The sequence below is a fragment of the Magnusiomyces paraingens genome, assembly GCF_902498895.1.
Source record: "Magnusiomyces paraingens strain CBS 517.90 genome assembly, contig: contig3, whole genome shotgun sequence".
NCBI lineage: Eukaryota > Fungi > Ascomycota > Dipodascomycetes > Dipodascales > Dipodascaceae > Magnusiomyces > Magnusiomyces paraingens.
Genome location: NW_022474069.1, coordinates 1509742 through 1530004, shown reverse-complemented (window position 1 = coordinate 1530004; position 20263 = coordinate 1509742). Strand labels below are relative to the sequence as shown.

The window sequence follows — 20263 nt, the reverse complement described above, 5'->3', positions numbered from 1 at the left end:
ACGGCCTTTTTTTTTGTTCTTTCTTGTATCTTCTAGTTTTTCAATACGTATCATGTTCTAAAATAACAATAATAATAATTACTATTAATACAATTAGCAGAAGCTTTCCATTTACTTCAAAATATTATCTAATTTTGTTATTCTTTTGATTTTTATGATGTATCAAAATGCTTACACCATTGTGAATCCTATTTGTTTACGCTGCATTCATTTCTTTTGTTTTCATTCTCATTTTCATTTCAATTTTCATTCTCATTTTCATTCTCATGACAACCAGTTATCCATTTTTATTATTTGTTTTGTTTTGATCAATAGCATTTCTTTATAGCTCATTTCTGATATTAAGCACGATGACTTCCCTCTCTTATTTATTATAATATCTTCCTCTTCCTTTTCGGATCTCTTATTCTACTGCAAGACACGTCAGTTACTTCAAAAAGTTATCTTTAATTGTAAAATTTTCTTGCTTTCAACTCTCTTTTTTTTGTTTATCTTATTTTCTTCTTCTATTGTTAATATACCACTTTCTGGTATTATCTACCTCGTAATCCCTCGTCTTTTTTTTTTCATCGTCAAAAATCAATGGAATTTCGTCGTCACCAAAAATAAAACCTCATTATTTTGCAATTATCTAGTATCAAATTAAAAAAAAAAAGTAAAACGATCTTTTAAATATATTAAAACGCCTTCATTGCTTTTTGTATTTTTTTGTTACTTTTATTAAAATAAATCTAAGAAAAAAAAATCCAAAAAAAAAAAAAAAATAATAAGCCATGTGTTTATCTTTTTTGGATTTCTTTGTTTTTTTTTTCTGTTTATTGATTTAATCATCTATAAACCATGTAATCAATCGTTGGAAAAGCATGTATATAAATATAAATAAAAATGAAACTTTCAAATTGTACAAGTGCTCAATCTCTCATCTTTAACATTTTGTTTCTGGTACCCTTTATTATCAACTACATAAAAATTTATAAACATGCTATATGTTCTCTTTTTTTGTTTCATTATGGATATGCTTAAATTAATACCTAATTATTTAAATTAAATTAATTCATTTTTTTCTCAATATTTTTATCCTCTTCTGCCTAAATCAAAATGATGTCTAACTCGTGCCCTTAATAAAAAAAAAAAAAGTCACACTATACTGATGCATCTTTGAATTATTATTGGCCCAAAATAAAATGTGTATTCCTACCCGTATTTTTTCTTTTCTGCACCTCTTGCTTAAATTTTTAGTGGCGCATTCACCCTTTTTCCGCAATCGCTCAAAAAAAAAAAAAAAAAAAGTAGTTTCATTAGCCCGTCTTCGTTCCTCCATTCAAACTCAATCATAAACTATCATCATTTTTTTTAAAAATATTCATTATTTTTCATTATTTTTTTAAAAAATAATTTTAACCAGTATTAGATTTGCTTTTGTTTAAAAAAAAAAAATGTCTATAAAAACCTCTTCATAACATCTACAATCATCCCCATATGCTCAACTAATCTTGAGTCCCGTAGCTTGAGTATATACATCCCACAACTCATCTGAAATCATTTTAAACTCCCTCACTATATCCCCAAAGTCAATCACTGTTTTTCCATTCAGGTTATTGGTTTCTTGACTTCTTCCTTGACTTATTCCTTGGCCTATTCCTTGTTGTTTCTTCTTTCCCAATTTTATCAACTCAACAAGCCGCTCAAGCCGGCTTTTGATCCGCCGTGTTGTTCTCATTAAAGCCTGCTCTAATGCCTCCCTTTCCTCACTTATATTCCTCCTTGTGGTCGTTGTTCCAGTCTCCATAACAGCTTGCCGCTCAAGATGCCTCTCAATATCACGCAAATACTTGTTGCTGCGGTAAATGTACTTGACCACCTCTGTGCGCTCAACTTGAGAAAGATGTTCCAAAATCACTGCACATTCTTGAAAATGTAAAATTATCAACTTCCCCTCATCGTCCTTATTATCTTTATTATTACTTTTACCGTTGCTCTCACTCTCATAAACTTGCCGCTGCAGCTCCTCAATCAACCCCTCATGTTCTTGCCGCTCAATAAACATTTCTCTTTGTGACCTCTTCAACTCCTCCACTTGCTTCCTCAGACCATCAATCTCCTTGTCTCTTTCGTCAAGTTCTTGTATCAGCACCAAGTTTTCGTCCTTGACACCTTGGGCATTCAACTGAATTTCTCCACGCTCATCCATCGAGATCCCAGCATCTGCCATTCGCCTCATCAGTCGAGTGTTGATCTTCATTTGTCGAGCAAGTTTATGCTTCAATTCATTATATTCTTCGTCCTTTTGGTACCCCCATTCAGCCGCATTATCTCGCTCAACAATCATTTCTTGAAGATATTGGGCGCAAATCTCTAAATCTCGCTCAAGCTCTGAAATTCGTGCTGAAGATTTGCTTTTTTCTTTCTGTTTTTCTCCCTCACGCGTATTTTCAGAAAGAACAAAAGCTCGCAAGTCACTAGTGTTTCGCATTAAAAGTTGTTCAATCAATGCCATTTTGTTGGACTGTTCATTCATTTGTGCAAGTTTTTCAGAGGTGATTTCCTGTTTATTTTCTTCCTGCACAAACGAAGTTTGTGTCTCTCTACTGATCATTTTTTTGCTCTTTTGGGGATTCGTACTATTATAGTTGCCAAAGTACCGCGTGAGAGGGTTAATTCCTGTTGATGAGCTTGTAGGTCGCGTATTTTCCTTTTCTTGTATCTGGGTGTATTGATGCTGATGTTGTTGCTGTGGTTGTGGTTGTGGTTGTTGTAGTGGTTGTGGTTGTTGCTTGTTTTGTTGTTCTTCGTTCTTTAGTCGTTCAAGTGCATCTTGACGTTCTTTCGCACGTACTGTTCTTTTCGATGGAAGTTTACCTGGGAATCCAGCCGGTAACAACGAAACCATGAATCTACTAGCACTTCCTGTGGTTGTGTCAAATATTGATTTATCGCCGTCGTTGTTATTATCATTGTTAATGTTGTTGTTATAGTTATTATAATTATTATTGTTGGTATTGTTGGTATTGTTGGTATTGCGAATGTCATTAAATTTGTTGAAATTGTTATTATTTAAGTTATTAAGATGATCATTATTGTTGCTACTACCATATTGATGACCATTTCCTGTGCCATTCACATTGCCATAGTAAAACCTACCAAGCGGATATGAAGGTGTTGGTTTCTTTTGCATAGCAATCGGCCGTCGCGGATCCTGCACGCGGTCTCCTCCAAAGTTAAGTTTTTGTCTAATTCCTAAGATATCCGATGATGATGGAGGTAATGGCGCGTTCTTAGGGGTAGCTTGGTATAATGGTGCTGCTTTGGATAAATCTATAATGTGGTTATTGAAATTGTTGATATTGTTGTTGTTATTATTATTATTATTATTATTATTATTATTATTATTATTATTATTATTATTATTATTATTATTATTATTATTATGATTAGTAGTAGTAGTAGTAGTAGTAGTAGTATCAATGTTAATGTGATTGTTGTTATGATTTGTAGTATTGTTCATGCCAAACCCTCCAAGGATACCACCGTTGGAAAATCCACCCCCAATTTGTCCATTACCACCACCACCTCGATCGGGAGCAAAAGACACATTCTTATTACGTCCTGCGGTTCCCGGTGTTTTCATGATTCCAATAGGATCGTCGTAAGCATTTTGAGTAAAAGTCCGCAGCGGTGTCACAGGTTCTGGTATCGTAGATTGTTGCAGATGAGGTTGGTTAAACTTTGGATAAAGAGATTGTTGTTGTTGTTTGGGTGGAATTGCATCGAAATGAAGCGGTGGAAGAGAATTAGTACTTTGGCGCTGAGGAGCATGAGGTGCTTGAAGATTTTGTTTGTTTTTAGAAGATTTGTTGCTTAGCGGTGTTAGAATCTCATTCTTGAGCTGATCAGCAACCATGGAAAAATCGCCATCATTGTCGCCTACAGTGTAATCTATGAAAGGGTTAGAAAAACGCGTCTTTAGATTCAGAGTTTAATTATCAATAATATCTCACAAACACATACCTTTTCGTGTAGTTTCGTCAAAAGGCCATGGCATTCTTGTGGCCCTTTACTTTTTTTTTTTTTGATGCCTGGGATCGGTCTTTTTGTTTATGTTTAATTAAAAGGATCCGATCGAGATGTTTTCGTTTGTTTACTTTTTGCAATTGAATGTTAAAAAGGGGAATTATTCGGGAAAAAAAAAAAAAAAAAAAAAAAAAAAGATTATATATTTGTTACAAAATAATAACTAAATGTAACACAAATTTGGTGTCACCAAATATTTCATCTTTCCTAAGGCCTTAACGGTGATGGTGGTGAACTGGGTGGTGGTTATTATTAAAAACAGCCCATGTGATTCATTTCAACTATTGAAAAAAAAAAAAATAAAAATAAAAAAACTCTCTCAATACTCGCCACACTCTCTCTACCCAAAAAAAAAAAAATTACTAAGTCATAAAACAATGCCAATCGTTAGTATCCAAGTTGAAGATACAGCAATTGATGCAATCCACGAGGTCCAGCATCACCACTCTACCTCTACAGCTGGCTCATATTCCGAATCCTTTTGGCTCAGCGTATATTTAGCATTCCCAGAAAATGGTGAAACTGCAGAGGCAAAGTCTTTCCATTATACCATCACAGTTTCTAAACAAAACAATAATAATAATGATAATGATATCCAATTAGAAGCAGAAAATTCAGTCAAATCAAAGGGAATCACGCCAATTTGGGACGGTGGCGATGATCTATTACCTCCGATCTCCTTGACATGGGAACCTTCTTTGAATATTTCATCTCCAACCATTAAGCTTGATCTCTCGCAACTAGTGAGTAAAGGTTCCGCTCCACCATTGACTACTGTTTATACCATTGCATTCCCCCTAGCTCGCGAAATCCCCCTGGTTTCTGCCGGAGCCTTGCTCAATACCACTGACGAAGAAGAAATACATTTGGAGGACGAGGTTGGGACCCTGAGGCCGAAATACACAACAGTTTTTGAACCAGTCATTGAAAAATATCGAGCAGAAGTTTTGCTCTCGGACCTGTCACAATCTCTTTACCGTGCTTTGCGATCCAATGCTGAAGATAACACTGCACTTGCATTAAGCCCCCACGGTGAACTATACGCAAGTGGTGACGACCGCGGTAAGCTTCTCATTGGCTCCATTCAGCCATTACCTTCTTCTAAAACAACACTTCGCCATGAACCACGCACCATTATTAATGCGCAAACTTTGCGTCCGCGCAGAATCCTTGAGCCAGGTCATTTGTTATCTGTTTCCAAGGTACTGTTTTTCCCCTCTGGTGAAGTTGTTTTGTCAGCGGGTCGTGACATGCAAATCAAGCTGTGGAGTGCCGTGGATGGATCCAATCCTCGCACATTCCGCGGACACGCAAGTCCTGTCACAGATTTGGCGCTGGTGGTTTTACCCACAGAAGTTACAGAGGACGCTACTGCTCCACTTACGGGGAGAAATTTTGTTTCGGCAGGAGGAGCGGATGGTACCGTGCGGCTCTGGGAAACAGGGTCCGGGGAACTAGTACACACTTTTGCAATTAAAATTCCTAGCCCTCCTACACCTGCTTCTCCTGTGACGGGGCCTTCAGTAGATTCGGTTGTCGATAAGGTGCTGATTGTGCCCACCAGCGCGCTTCCAGCATTCATGCAGCCAGCCACAGAACAAGAAGAAAAGGATCACTTGTTTGACTACGAAACAAGAGGTAAAGCCGTAATTGTGGTACATCATCATCCGGTGCTTGACAATGCTTATATTTCAGCTTATGATTTATATTCTCGTGCACATATTACGACTGTGGGCCCTGTGACCCCGCCAGGAGTTAAGCTGACGAGTGCCGTGGTGACTTGCAGTGGTACGAGTGATACTTTGTGGAAACTGGTTACTGGTACGAGTGATGGTCGTGTGGGGGGATGGGATTTGGGGTCTTTAACTCGGGAGTCGTTGGGTAAAGTTGCATTAACACAGGTTTGCGCTTCTGCAACTGCAACTGTGACTGCATTGGCAGTAGGTAGTGAAGGAGTTGCAATTACGACACCATTGTCGAGTGTAGTTGTTCCTTGGGCAAGTTTGGAGGAAACTGGCGATAAGAAAGAGTTTGCATCGCTTGAAAATGTAACATTTTTGGCTGGGTTTGATGCAGCAGCACCAGCAGATGCGCAGTTTAGTGCACGGGATGGGAGTTTGTTTGTGAGCGGCAAGCAGGGACTCTTGTATCGCTATGTAATTTAAATAAAATATTTAAGATATTTAAAATGATTTTTTTTTTTTTTATTTTTTGATTTCTTAATATTTGAAAGAAATATATGGTTTTTTAATAATTATTTATTTATATATATTAAAGCAACAAAGGAATACAAGAGAGAAAGAAGAAAAAAAGAATGAAAGGTTTGGATATAACAAGACGACAAAAAATGAAAGTGAGATAAATCTGAAAAAGGGAATTAAAACAATTGGTAAACAAAAAAAAATAAGATTGACAAAAAAAAATTTTTTTTTTTTTTTTTTCATTCTTTAAAGTTCATTCAAGTCCTTCTTCTTTCATCATCACAAGTCTCTTTTTTTTTTTTTTGTTTCAAAATCACATCCGAAAATAACAAAAAAAAAATAAAGGGATTAAGCGTCAATCAAATTCTCTTCAGGGGTGCCGTCAACGGTATCCTTGGTCGATCGCTCACGCTCGTAAAACTCCTCAAGAATCTTGGGGGAAATACGGTTGAGGTACTCCTTGGGGTAAATGCGGAGAAGCGACCAAGCCTGGTCAAGGGACTCAAAGATAGTTCTGTCTTCGTAGGCGCCCTGGGCAATGAAGGTGTTTTCAAACTTCTCCAAAAACTCGAGAGAAAGCTTATCTTCATTGGAAAGAGCTTCCTCACCAACGACAGCCTTCATGGCAGCAGCATCACGACCAATAGCGTATTTGGCGTAAAGCTGGTTAGACACATCACCGTGGTCCTTACGAGTCATACCCTCACCAATGGCAGATTTCATGAGACGAGAGAGAGAGGGCAAGACGTTAATTGGGGGGTAGATACCACGGTTGTGTAATGGACGGTCAACAAAGATCTGACCCTCGGTAATGTAACCAGTCAAATCGGGAATAGGATGGGTAATATCATCGTTAGGCATGGTCAGAATAGGAATCTGGGTAATGGAACCATTACGGCCCTCAACACGACCAGCACGCTCGTAAATGGTGGACAAATCCGTGTACATGTAACCGGGGTAACCACGGCGACCTGGGACTTCTTCACGGGCAGCAGAAACCTCACGAAGAGCATCAGCGTACGAGGTCATATCGGTCAAGATGGTGAGGACGTGGCGTTCAGTCTGGTAAGCAAGGTACTCAGCGGTGGTAAGAGCGAGACGAGGAGTAATGATACGTTCAATGGTAGGGTCATTGGCCAAGTTAAGGAAAAGAGAGACACGTTCAAGGGAGCCATTCTCCTCGAAATCCTGCTTGAAAAAGCGGGAGGTTTCAAGATTGACACCCATGGCGGCGAAAACGATGGAGAAGTTTTCCTCGTGGCCATCGTGGACGTCCTTGGTGGGACGGACAAGGCCGGCCTGACGACAAATCTGGGCGGCAATTTCATTGTGTGGGAGACCAGAGGCAGAGAAAATGGGAATTTTTTGGCCACGGGCAATGGAGTTCATGGTATCAATGGCGGAGATACCGGTGGAAATCATTTCCTCGGGATAAATACGGGAGTAAGGGTTGATGGGAGAACCGTTAATGTCGAGGTAATCTTCGGCAAGGACCTTGGGACCATTGTCAATGGGTCTACCAGAACCGTCAAAGATACGGCCCAAAACGTCTTCAGAGACGGGGATTTTAAGGTTCTGGCCAGTGAACTCGACGTGGGTCTTCTTGACATCGATACCGGAAGTACCCTCAAAGACTTGGACAATGGCACGGTCACCACGGACTTCAAGGACTTGACCAGCACGAGTGGAGCCGTCAGGGAGCGTCAGGTTGACAATTTCATTGAAACGGGGGAATTTGACATTTTCGAGAATAACGAGGGGACCGTTGACACCACCGACAGTGTTGTAATCGAGACGGGGGGCAATGTTGAAGCCCTGGGTGACGGCTTTTGCGTTAAGTTCGACTAGAAGAGAACAATGTTAGTAATGAATGTTATTTTGGTCTTGGTGTGTTTTTTTTTTTTTTTGCTGAACCTGTAAATTAAAGTCTGTCCAATTGAAGCAGTAACATAATTATGGGTATATTTAAAAAAAACCAATTAAAGTTGGAATAAGTTATAGAAAGGTTCTTGAATGATTTTACAAGAAGATATATATATATATATATATATATTTGGGGGTATAATTGATGGTGGTTGATTTTTTTTTTGAGTTGAGTTTTTTTTCAAGGCGTCTTTTAAGCCACCAGTCAGATATATATATATATATATATATATATAGACAATATTTGTATTGACAGGTTTCTAGAAAGAATGATGGTAGTAAAATGATATAAGCAACATACAAAGTTCTTTATCAGAGAGACGAGCAGAAGCCATTGTGAATGTTGATGACTATGTGTGTGTGTGTGTGTGTGTGTGAAAAGTGCGCGTGTGATTGAGTTGTGAAGTAAAGAATTAGAAGATAAGTTTTTGAATAGTTGGGAAAGGTGAAGTTTATATATATATAGTATAAATTAAGACTACAAAAAAGACACAGAGAGTTAAGATTTTAAGTGCTGGAAATTGTGAATTAATGTAGGACTGGAGTATATATATATATATATATAAATAAATAAATAACGCGAGATGAATGCAAAAACTGGACTTTTTTTTTTGTTATTTTATTTTTACAAACAGAAAGAAGGAAGGGAGGGAGGTAAAAAAAGAAGGAGGAAAAAGTAGGAAGTAAAGAACCTTTTTTTTTTTTGGTGATAATTTGGTGGTGGTGATGATTATTATGATTATGACGGTGAAAAAAAAAAAAAAAAAAAAAAAAAAAGGTGGTAAATTACATAAAAATAAAAATTAAAAAAAAAATCCACCAAAATGTTCAATTACACACACACACACACATACAATAATGCAACCAAAATGAAGAGGATTTTTAATGCTGCCGCTGCTGCAGCCACCATCACCATCACCTAATAAATAATTGAAAATATATAAAAAGTCTACTTCTATCAGCATTAAGAAATACAAAAAAAAAAAAAAAAGCATTATTGTAATTGATTTATGTAAAACTAAGTTTCTAAATATTGTGAAAAAAAAAATAGTTTTTTTAATATTACAATTGAAATTAATTCATTGATTATTTTTTTTCTTATTCTTATTCTTATTATTCTTATTATTCTTATATATATATATATGACTATTGTAATTGTTGTTGTTGTTAATGCTGCGCCTGTTATTGTTGTTTGTTGTTGTGCGTGGTGATTTATTTAATGCTGCTGCTACTGCTGCTGTTGTAAAAATAAAAAAAGGCAGAGGCAGCCAAACATTTTCAGAGGCAGCAAAAGCAGCAGCAGCAGTGGCAGCCAGCTGTTAAAGCAGCCAGCTGTTAAGGCAGCAGCCAATTCTGTTATAAGCAGCAGCAGCAGCAGCAGCAGCAGCAGCAAAAAAAAAAAAAAAAAAAAAAAAAAAAGGACACAGTGTGGCTGATATTATGTGTCAATGATGAGTAATGTTTAGTAATATTAAAACATATATTTAGCCTGATAAGAAAATAATTATTATATTTCACCGTACTCCATAAATAAAAAAATAAAAAAAAAAAATGTCCTTCGATCTTTCATAATTTTTTTTCTTTTCTTTTCTTTAACAAAATACCCTTTTATTCTCATAAATAATAATAAACTTTCATCAAAATAAACCATTGTCCTTAAACTATACAGATTATACCCAATTGTTAAAATCTCATTAATTTTAAAACAAACAAATTCTATGAAAAAATATCAGACTCAAGCAAATCCTATCCCGTTATATCTATACAAATAGATTTATTTAAACACGTATTTATTATGTTTAGCAGATTAGTGAATTTTAATAAAAAAAACAAAATACCTATATTAAATGCATGGGAAAAAAAAAAAAAAAAAAAAAAAAAGCATTGTATTCATAGTTAATCAAATATACTCATTGTTGATGAAAAACAATGAAGTAATTATACCCTCTGGAAAAATTATATGTTTAATTGGTTCTTGAAAATCAATTCTAGTTGAAGTTAACCAACGTTCCAAGTCAATTGAACTTAAGAAATGGTTTTATTCCATATTAGGATGATTACCCCAGTGTTTGAGCTTTTTCTTTGAGAATTTGAACTTGAGCTGATCTTTGAAAATAAATAATACAATTTTAATAGACACTCTGAACTTTTATCAAAATTCTGAATAGCTAAACTAATAATGGGGAAAAAATCAAAAACAAAATCAAAAACAAAATCAAAAACAAAAAGGGTACTATATAAATTTAATCCAAAATACAATAAGCCAAAAGTCGTTATCTTATTCACTTGTGCTCTTATAAAATAGTTTTTTTCACTTGGAATCAATAAATGTATTTGTTTCTAATACTATAATAATTAAAAACAAAAATTATCAAGAACTGTAGTAATACCATGGTATAAACTGGCATAAATATGCATATTGTCAAAGTATTCAAAGATCTAAGTTTTTTTTTACAAAATTATTGATTTGCATCAATAGTAATTGTTATGCGAAAAAAAAAAAAAAAAATTTAAATGGTTAACATGAAAAGATCTAACTACAAGGATATATCAAAATCATTTAATTCACTTTTAAAAAAAACAATATTCCATCAATCACTACCTAGATTTAGATTTAGTAGTGGCACCTGAAGTCAATGATTATACATGCTTGGTAATCTTTTTTTTTTAATATATCTCCAACCCTTACCCTTCATATAACACAAGAAGTTAACAAAAAAAAATTAAATGGTATATTATCAAACACCTCTTAATTGTTTCTTCTTTAAATCTCATGTCCATACCATTACCATGTATTTATTTAATGGTTAATACATTGATACCCAAAATGGTCATATGAAAGGTTATACATTATTTTGTAAAGATTCATATCAAGTGATGTATATCAAAATTCCTTTTTAAAAAATTTATCAGTTTGTATCCTCAGTCTTAAATCAGAAAAATACCCTGTGCCTCTTCTCAGCCACCATACATCAAATTTATTGTCATCTGTTTGAAATTCTCTCGTTAATATGGATACCTCTTTTTTTTTTTTTTTTTTTTTTTACATATTGCTCCGGTTTCCGTGAATTACTTTACATACCTAAAAACATATCACGAATTATCCAAATAAAAAAAAAAAAAAAAAAAAAAAAAATCGTTGCGAATACTGTAATTTGTTCACGGGTATCCAAAATGAAACATTGAAAGAAAAAAAAAAATTAAAAAAAGAGATCTGAATCAGAATTTAATAATAAAGAAAAAAAAATTCAGCAAATAAAAGAAAAATGATGTGGAAAGTTTTTTTTTTCTGTATTAATTGCCAATAAAACAAAACTGTTTAGTAGCCCGCTCTAGCCGAAATGAAACCTTCTTGTTATGATTATTATTATTATTCCCTTATTAAATCTTTAAGCAATAAATTATTCATTTTCAATATGACAATATCAATATCGATATGCACGTTAATTTAATTGAATCAGATGAAATGCTTTTTCTTTCCTTCTAGTTTGTTGACAATTCTTCATTAATATAAAAAAAAAAAAAATGAAACTTTTACTATATAATAATAAAAAAGTAAACTGTGGTTGCATGGAAACTCTTAATTCTTGATCTCTTAATATCATTGGAAGTTTTATAAAATAACTTCCATAAAATAATACCATTAAAAATATCAATGATAAAATATCAAAAAAAAAAATTAAAAAAATAAAATAAAATAAAATAAAGCTTATAGATCCATCTTTTGCCTGATAATCTTATATCAGTTTGATTTTATTTATTTTTTATCTTATTTTCAGTTCATCGTGTTCAATGTGAATCAGTTTAAATCAGGTTTCTCATGCGATTAATTATTTAGATGAATCATATTGTGATTCTGAAAGAAGAAGAAGAAAAAAAAAATTAAATAAATAAACATGGTTGCTTGTTCCTGGTGCCTAGTGGAATAACTACAATGTGATGATGGAGCTGATGGCGGCGGCATATGTATAGATATTATGAATAAACTTTGTTTTTATTTTTTTTCATCATCACTGTCGCAACGAACCCCTCAAGTGAATTATTTTTTGGTTCTTGTGGTAAATTTTGTTTTCAAGATATGCTTATTTGAATTGATTTTTTTTTTCTTTTTTTATCATTTTGTCATTTTGGAAACAGAAAGAGATTAAGGAAAATTCAGTTCATATGGGGGAAAAAAAAATAAAATAAAATAAAATAAAAATATAATTGTCTCTGAAAAGTGTCTCATTTATGGTTGAAACTTTTATTTGAACCGCTTCTATTTTCAAATATCAAAGCAAAAGAATGGATTGTTATTGTTTTTTTTTATTTTATTTTTTTTCAACATTTAAAAGGCGGCTGATTATTTTAGAAATTGGATTAAAAAGAAGAAGATTGTGTTTTATATTAGTGCTCGCTAAAAAATAAGTCTTATTTTTTTTTTTTTTTTTTTTTTTTTTAGTGTTTAAACTGTTTAATATTGGCCCAATTTCATTTAATTGATTAAAGTAAAAGACAAGAACAAAAAAAATTAAATAAAATTAAATAAAAAGAATGACAATCATGAAGACAAAATTCGCGGTATTTTCAAGAAGATTTCCGGTCGGATTAAAGATATTTCCGGAAAAGATTCTGATTGTCAGTTTTTTGTACCAATATTACATAGCATACCTATCCAAGTTACTAATGGTATACTTCAGTATGGGAAAATTAGTAGTAGTAGTAGTAGTAGTGGTGGTGGTGGTGGTAGTACACTTACCATTAATAGTGTACAAATTGACATAGGTTACTTAAGCATGATATTTAATAATACACTAAGTGTTTTGCACTATTAAAACTTGACATTGAAGAAAATGATGATTTCAGTCATATTAATGAATGCACTGCTAAAGATTAGTTGCAAAGAACGTTGGTATTCCCTTTTTGAGAAAAAAAATGAAACTTGAATATTGATAATTAACAAAGTTTACGTCTTTCAAAAGAGGCTTATGAAAAAGGGAAATATATATATACATACCTATACCTATACCTATATATATATATATATATATATATATATATATATATATATATATCACTATAAAAAAAGACTGGTTGCTTATTTATATTTAATAATAATATCAATTTTGACCGTTCTCTTTTTAATATTGATAATACGGCTCGCTTTCATGTTTCAATCACAAAGAATTTGTAGGGACCTGTCTGATTTCTTTAAAATGTTTTCCGATGAAGCTAAAAAAGATGCTTGTGGCTGTTGTTGCAAATGAAAAATCAAAAAAAAAAAAAAAAAAAAAAAAAAAAGAGAGAAGGGGAGGGGACTTTGGGCCATATAGTTATAACTAATTAGCCTCATTATTGGTGCCGTGAATTTCATATATATATTTTTTTTATAATTATATTAGAATTCATTAGAATTCATTAGAATCAATTAGCCTCGTTATCTTAACATTCCTGAAAATTTGGATGGACAATTCCTTTTTGCTTTGAAAATTATATTTGAACAGTTAACCCTTTGAAAAAAAAAAAATTAGCCAAGCATTGTGCTGTGCTATTCTGAATATTTTGTAGGGTTAGTTATTAATATATATTTATATCGTATATTCCTAGAAAAAAAAAAAAAGGATTTAATTTTTTTTACGTAATATAGTAATTATTTTTTATTAGGATATATTATAAATAATTATATATTTTAAATAATTTAAAAAAAAAAAAAAATTAAAAATAAATTTTTTGGTTAGAATAATTTATTTTGAAACTAAGCATGGAAGTTCCTTAAAAAGAGGGAGAAAATGGATATTACGGATAGTTTAATTAGAGAAAAGAAAAAAAAATTGAGAATAGAAGATCTAAGCGACTTTTTCTTTAAAAAAAAAAAACATTGATTGATAATATTTTAAAAAAGAAAAAAAAAAAAATTCTTATCTTTTGTTGAAAGTCAGTGACAATATTAAGGCACATACCAAAAGAAAGAAAGAAAGAAAGAAAGAAAGAAAGATTTTTTATTTTTTATTTTTTTGTGATTTCCCATTTTTATTGCCTTATTATATAATGGTGAAAGGAGAATTTCCTTTTTTAAAAGAATGAAGCATTTTTGTAAAAAAAAAATAAAAAAAATAAAAATTGATACATTTTGATTTTTAAAAAGGTGTTTTTTTTTTATATTTTATTTATTTATTTCCTTTTAATGTAGAAAAAAGTTTACTCTCTCATTTATATTTTATTAATTTAAAGCCTTGATTCCTGGTTAACGCCAATTGATTTAGTAATTACAAAAAAATAAAAATAAATAATATAAAAAAAAAAAGATAAATATTTAAAAATAAAATCAAATTTTTTTTTCTTTTAAATTTATATCTGGTAAGTGGGCACTTGACATAATTAAAAGAAAGCCTTCAAAAAAAATTTTTTTTTTTTTTTTTTTCAAGGATAAATTTTAAGGTTTTTAAGCTATTCACGAGGGATGATTGTGAACGGAATAAAGTGAATATCGTAACAAAAAAAAAAAAAAAAATTTTATTATTACACAATCCACACATGTGCACATCATTTTGAAACAAAACGCGTATATATTTTTATTTTGAAATAAATTAAATTAAAATAAATTAAAATAAATTAAATTAAAATAAATTAAAATAAAATAAAATAAAATAAAATAAAATAAAATAAGTGACGCGCGTGAAATGTCTATTTAAGCTTATTGGTCATATTGCGCGTGTGTGCACGCGTTTAAGGTTGCTTGTGCCTGAAAAAAAAAAAAATTTATTTTTTATCGCAGAATTTATAAATAGAAGCTGATATGATAAGTGATATATAAAAAGTAAATGAAAAGTTGGTTAAGAAGTAAATAAATAAATAAATAAATAAATAAATAAAAAGATGTTTGAATAGATTTTTAAAAAGAAGAAAAAAAAAAAAAGAAAAAGAAGAAGATAATTATAACTAACTGTTTTTAGAATTAGGAAACTATTGAAGGAGGCCGCTTTTTTTTTTTTTTTTTTTTTTAGAACAAAAGTTCATTGCCCATGAAAAATAAAAAAAAATTACCAATGATGTCAACATTTTTCAAAAAAATTTTAATGAAATCATTCAAGCTATCCAACATATATTTTTAGGAATTTAAATAAATAAATAAATAAAAAAAAATTTTTTTTTTTTTTTATCTTTTTTTTATCTTTTTTTTTTTTTTTTTTTTTGAGACCATACGGCACACTTCCCTTTTTACTTGTCTGAACGTCTTAGAAGTGTAGCAATGTCCTTGTTAAAGTCTTCTTCCCTTTGGAAAATCGAAACTACTCTGTCAAAGCGACGCTTGTTATTCCCAAGAACAAAAGCTGTGTTACTATCCAAGAAATAAGTGTATACATCATTGTTATCACGCCTTCTACTCTCCAAAAGAAACACTTGATGCGATACCCGCTCAATATTGAAAGTTGAAACACCCTTTTTCATAGGAAGTTTGTTAATGTAATAAAAACAAGTTGTGATTCTGTCATAAAATTCATCCTCCTCCCTCTCCTGAGCAGTTCTCTTGCCTGTAGATGAATTGCAAGGAAATTCTAACGAGTCTGTAGGGATGTCGATGGTTAGCAAATCTTCTAATGGTATCCTATGGCCGACCACAAGTCTCTGTGGTATGCCTTTTGCTGAACAAGTGACAAAGGAAACAACTTTTAAAAAGCATAAAGAGGAGTTCCCCCTTGACGCAGATAAAAGAACTATAGAGCCTTCTTCGATTGTCGAGTTTCTAGAAGCCAGATGCATACTTCCAGAATACTCCAAGGAGACCTGGTTTCGGACGCTTTCGCGTGTAACACCAGGTTTCTTGAAAGACCCTCGTGCCAAAAAGGCAATGACAGAGCGGTCAACCACTTCCTTTTCTGTCTTCCTATCATCCTGGTATAGCTTGGATGTGCCTCGCAAAGTCTTGCATCCATATACAATACCATGTTCAGAAGGAAACAGCCAACTGAAAATGTAAAACCGTGCAATACGGTTTTGGATACTAAGAAGGATATGTCTTTTGTTTCGAACTCTTGTTCTCAGCCATTGGAAAGTGCTCTCTTGGCCAAAATTCCAAAATGGACGAATGGGACCTGTCTGTTTAATCATTTCCGTTAAATGCGTAAGCGAATGAATGTTAATGTTGGCATATATTTCCCATTATCGGTGTTGGCGCCAACAAAAACCGTCTCATAGAGAAAAACAGTCATTCTGATCATATTGTCATAGGAAGGAAGAAAGCCAGAGTCAATTTCCTGAGCCAGTAAAGCCTTGCAAATAGTACTTAAAAACAGAAAAACCAATAATGCTTCACGGCTTGCTTTGATTTCCATGTAGAGAATAGGGAATAGGTCCAACAAAGCTAGGAACTGGTTTGATTTCATCCCAGCAAATGTTGAATTTACTATAAACTTTTCAGGATCAAGCTTTTCGCTGCACCAGCCATCAAAAGCTCTCGTTTTTATAATAGTTTCCTTGAGAGTTGCCATGTCATCTGGGGGAAGTAACGAGAGAGCCTGTTCATCGTAAAAGTAGGAAAACATGCTCTTACAAGCGTTTTCTAGAAATAAGTGCATTGCATCGAGAGGGAAACAAAAGGGAGGAACAGTAGAAAAAAGATCAAAAATGGGGGAGTAAAACCGAATACCTTCACGAGAAGAAAGATTTTTTTGGTCTTGCAAATGTTGTGCAATTTCTTGCTTGATTTCTGGTTGTGCCTTTTCTTCTTCTGTCAAGACCTTTTTGGAAAAAAGGAAAAAATCACGAAATTTTGTGACAATAGATTCAAACCATGTTCGGTCTCTTGGGACATTTGGATTTCGACCAGGGTTCATGAACAAGAAGGTTGTCAGGCTTTTAGAAATTCTAAGCAATTTGCAAAACCGACAGGGCATTGTAGCGTTATGGGAACAATACCCAGAGATGTTATTGACATCAGGAATGTCACCAGAAAAATATGGGCAAATGCACCGAACAGTTATTTCAGATTGAGTATATGCGTCGTAGACTTTCATACCTTGCATACCAAGGTCCTTGAGATCTTCAACAATAGGCACGAGAACGGAACCAAAGTCAGTGTCTTGGCCAAATGCATTCTTCCTTTTAATTTTTGGAATGGACATCAAAGGCAAAATGAAACGACGCGATGAACGAATGCTTAAAGGAAGATTGTGAATAGTGGCTGTGAAAACAATTACTTCCTTGTGACCAAAAGAAAGAACATTGGTTATATCGCTGTTTATAGATAGAACCAGCTGTATCGAGTCATCAGAATGCTCAAAATGTTTGACACCATCAGGTTGGGGGTGGAACTCACTACCGGGTCCGTCACGGCATTTAATCACCTCGTTGGACAATGCTTTATAATTTTCGCCATCAAAAACATCTCGTAATTTGTCAGTGTGTGGTGAGCGTCGGGGCAAAAATCTCATAATTTTAGCTAGAACCTTGTTTTCAAAAAGCTTAGCAATGGAAATACGGGGACTTAAATGATAAAAGTAAGACGATTCAGATTTTTTCTTTGAACAAATCCGGCATGCGTCTAAATTTGTGTATTCACCGGTAAAAGCCATGCAAAGCTCTTCACAGTAGTAATACTTGGTGACATTTGTAGAAGGGTATCTTAATCTAATATATAGAAAGAATAAACAAAAGGCACATGCTCAGTTTTATTTTTTATTTTTTATTTTTTATTTTATTAAAGAAATAAATAAATAAAAAATCATCTTCAAAACTTATTTGATTTTTAAATTAAAAAACTTGGGATTTATTAAAAAAAAAAAAAAAAATTTAATGTCGTCATTTTATGGAGAACTAACTAGACATAAAAACCCTTTGAGAAATTTTTTTTTTTTCTTATCTTTTTTTTTTATTTTTTTTTTCCCTCCCTTTTTATTTAGCTCTATTTTTAAGCCCCCCATAACTGGTTCATACTATCTTTGATATATTTTCTGTAAATTATAAAAAAAAAACCAAAAAAATTTTTGCATTTTTTTTTTTATCTGCATATTAACTCTCCATTTTTTTTAAATCTTTGAAAATAAAAAAAAAAAGTCTTAATGTAAGCTTACCAGAGTAATTTTTTTTTTTTATCTTCAGACAATATTCATTATAACGAAATTCGATAATTTTGTTTTTACTTTCTTTCTTTCTTTCAAATTCACAAATCTTTTCAAGTCTGTTTCATTTTTATTTTATTTTTTATTTTTTATTTTTTTTTTCACCTCCATATATCCTATATTCTGGGTCTTGTGGTTTATTCAGTTATTATTATTATATATTATTATATATTTTTAATATTAATATTATTTACATTTGTACCAAAATCTAAGAAAAAAACAAAACATGGCTCTGTTTAGCTATTACGAATTGGGACGTTTCAAACGAAGCCATGTATACTAGGGTTTATAAATACAGTGTATGAAAAAAAAAACTGTACAAAATAAAAGACCCTTTTTGAAAAGTAAATATATATTTTTTGTTTTTTTTTTGTTTGTTTAAAGGACTGATGCTTAAACTATGACTGAGGCAGAAGTGTATCATTTTATTCATTACTTTTGACCCGAGCAAAGAATAACAAAAATATATATATCTTGTTCTGTTTTTTTTTCTCGGATGATTTTAATGGAGGTTTTTTATTTTTTTTTTTTCTAAATCTGAAAAAGTATACCAACTTCAGTCCAAGAAATTAAATGGTTATTTTTTTTTTTTTTTTGCTTTTATTCTACATTTTGTCTACTATTTTTTTTTTTTAATATCCGGTTAAAGAAACTTCTGAAGAAGAAATAAAAAAAAAAAATGGCGAGCTTTTAAGAGATGAAAATATATGAAAAAAAAAAAAAAAAAAGAAGAAGAAGAAGAAGAAGAAGAAATAATTATATTTTTTTACCAATCTTTGTGTCATGAATAATGAAAAAGTTTAAGCCGGCTCCTTGACAAGACTTGAAAGTTGCTTTGTTTGATGAGGACTTGTTTAATATATAGCAACCAATCTTTTAGAATAGAGAAATTTTTAAAGGACCAAAAAAAAAAAAGTGACTTAACGATATTTTCATTTTACACAAAGAGAAAAATTGGAATATTTTTTTTCTTTTTTTTTTTTAACAGACAATTTCTTTTCTTTATTTTGAACGTTATTAAGCTTTTCTAACATAAAAAAAAAACAACGGCCGTAGTAAAGTAGTAGAAATAACAATAAAAAAAAACAAAAGAGATTTCAATTCTTTTTAATTCCAATGTTTTGAAGGGATGAAAAACACTCCGTTTATATAAAGCTGGTGATAAAAGATACAAATGTAGACGATGCATTATGTGCATGATGAAGGTGATGGTGATGATGATAGTGATGATGATATGGTTAATGTCAATCGCATATTACCGATATATTACAAGTAATTCCCATCCAAATATTTGCATGCCAATAGTATTGCATGGCTGCATTTTATTTTTAGTTTTTTTTTTTTTTATTTTATTTATTTTTTTTTGTTATAATTTATTAAAATATTAAAGGCAAAACAAAGAAGCGGTTCCAAAAATGTGATCCATAGGAAGCGAGATATTACTGCCAATGTTAAAATAAAATAAAATAAAATAAAATAAGATAAAATAAAATTGTTAAAAAATATTGTCGGGTTTTATATGAAAGGTTTTGGTCCGAATGGTTGCGGCTCTTACTTCCAGTCATGGCTACTACCTGTATGCTGCTGCTGCAACAATGTATCGGAGCAACATATATACTAACCATGTCTCTTTATTTTTTTATTTATATTTTTTATTTTTTATTTTTTTTTGTTTTGTTTTGTTTTGTTTTGTTTTAGTCCAAAAAGTATTAGCTGATAAGGACCTCAGGGTGGGTTCCAAATAGTTAGTATTAATATTTTTATAATCGGGATTGCATGCCTTTTTTATTTTTTATTTTTTATTTTATTATTTTATTATTTTATTATTTTATTATTTTATTATTTTATTATTTTATTATTTTATTATTTTATTATTTTATTATTTTATTATTTTATTATTTTATTTTAGGTCTGAGAAAAGAATTTGTCTAGAGTCAATTAAAAAAAAAAACTTTTAAATTACATTCTTAC

At 31.8% G+C, this 20263-nt stretch overlaps 4 protein-coding genes across 4 annotated transcripts; 1 reads left to right on the top strand and 3 right to left on the bottom strand.

The window, feature by feature from the left end:
* Nucleotides 1–1483: 1483 nt before the first annotated feature.
* On the bottom strand, nucleotides 1484–4042 carry SAPINGB_P003783 (uncharacterized protein; the record flags this gene model as incomplete). Its single annotated transcript, XM_031998498.1, has 2 exons — nucleotides 1484–3936; nucleotides 4009–4042. 2 exons carry the CDS (start codon nucleotides 4040–4042, stop codon nucleotides 1484–1486), a joined length of 2487 nt encoding a protein of 828 aa, XP_031854389.1.
* A 406-nt stretch (nucleotides 4043–4448) lies between these two features.
* SAPINGB_P003782 (uncharacterized protein) lies at nucleotides 4449–6236 on the top strand (the record flags this gene model as incomplete). The annotated part of the gene is made up of 1 exon (XM_031998497.1): nucleotides 4449–6236. The coding sequence occupies one exon, from the start codon at nucleotides 4449–4451 to the stop codon at nucleotides 6234–6236; it is 1788 nt and encodes a 595-aa protein (XP_031854388.1).
* Nucleotides 6237–6620: 384 nt separating this feature from the next.
* On the bottom strand, nucleotides 6621–8530 carry SAPINGB_P003781 (uncharacterized protein; the record flags this gene model as incomplete). The annotated part of the gene is made up of 2 exons (XM_031998496.1): nucleotides 6621–8116; nucleotides 8497–8530. The coding sequence occupies 2 exons, from the start codon at nucleotides 8528–8530 to the stop codon at nucleotides 6621–6623; spliced, it is 1530 nt and encodes a 509-aa protein (XP_031854387.1).
* A 6862-nt stretch (nucleotides 8531–15392) lies between these two features.
* On the bottom strand, nucleotides 15393–17746 carry SAPINGB_P003780 (uncharacterized protein; the record flags this gene model as incomplete). Its single annotated transcript, XM_031998495.1, has 2 exons — nucleotides 15393–16271; nucleotides 16355–17746. The coding sequence occupies 2 exons, from the start codon at nucleotides 17744–17746 to the stop codon at nucleotides 15393–15395; spliced, it is 2271 nt and encodes a 756-aa protein (XP_031854386.1).
* Between the last annotated feature and the right edge of the window lie 2517 nt (nucleotides 17747–20263).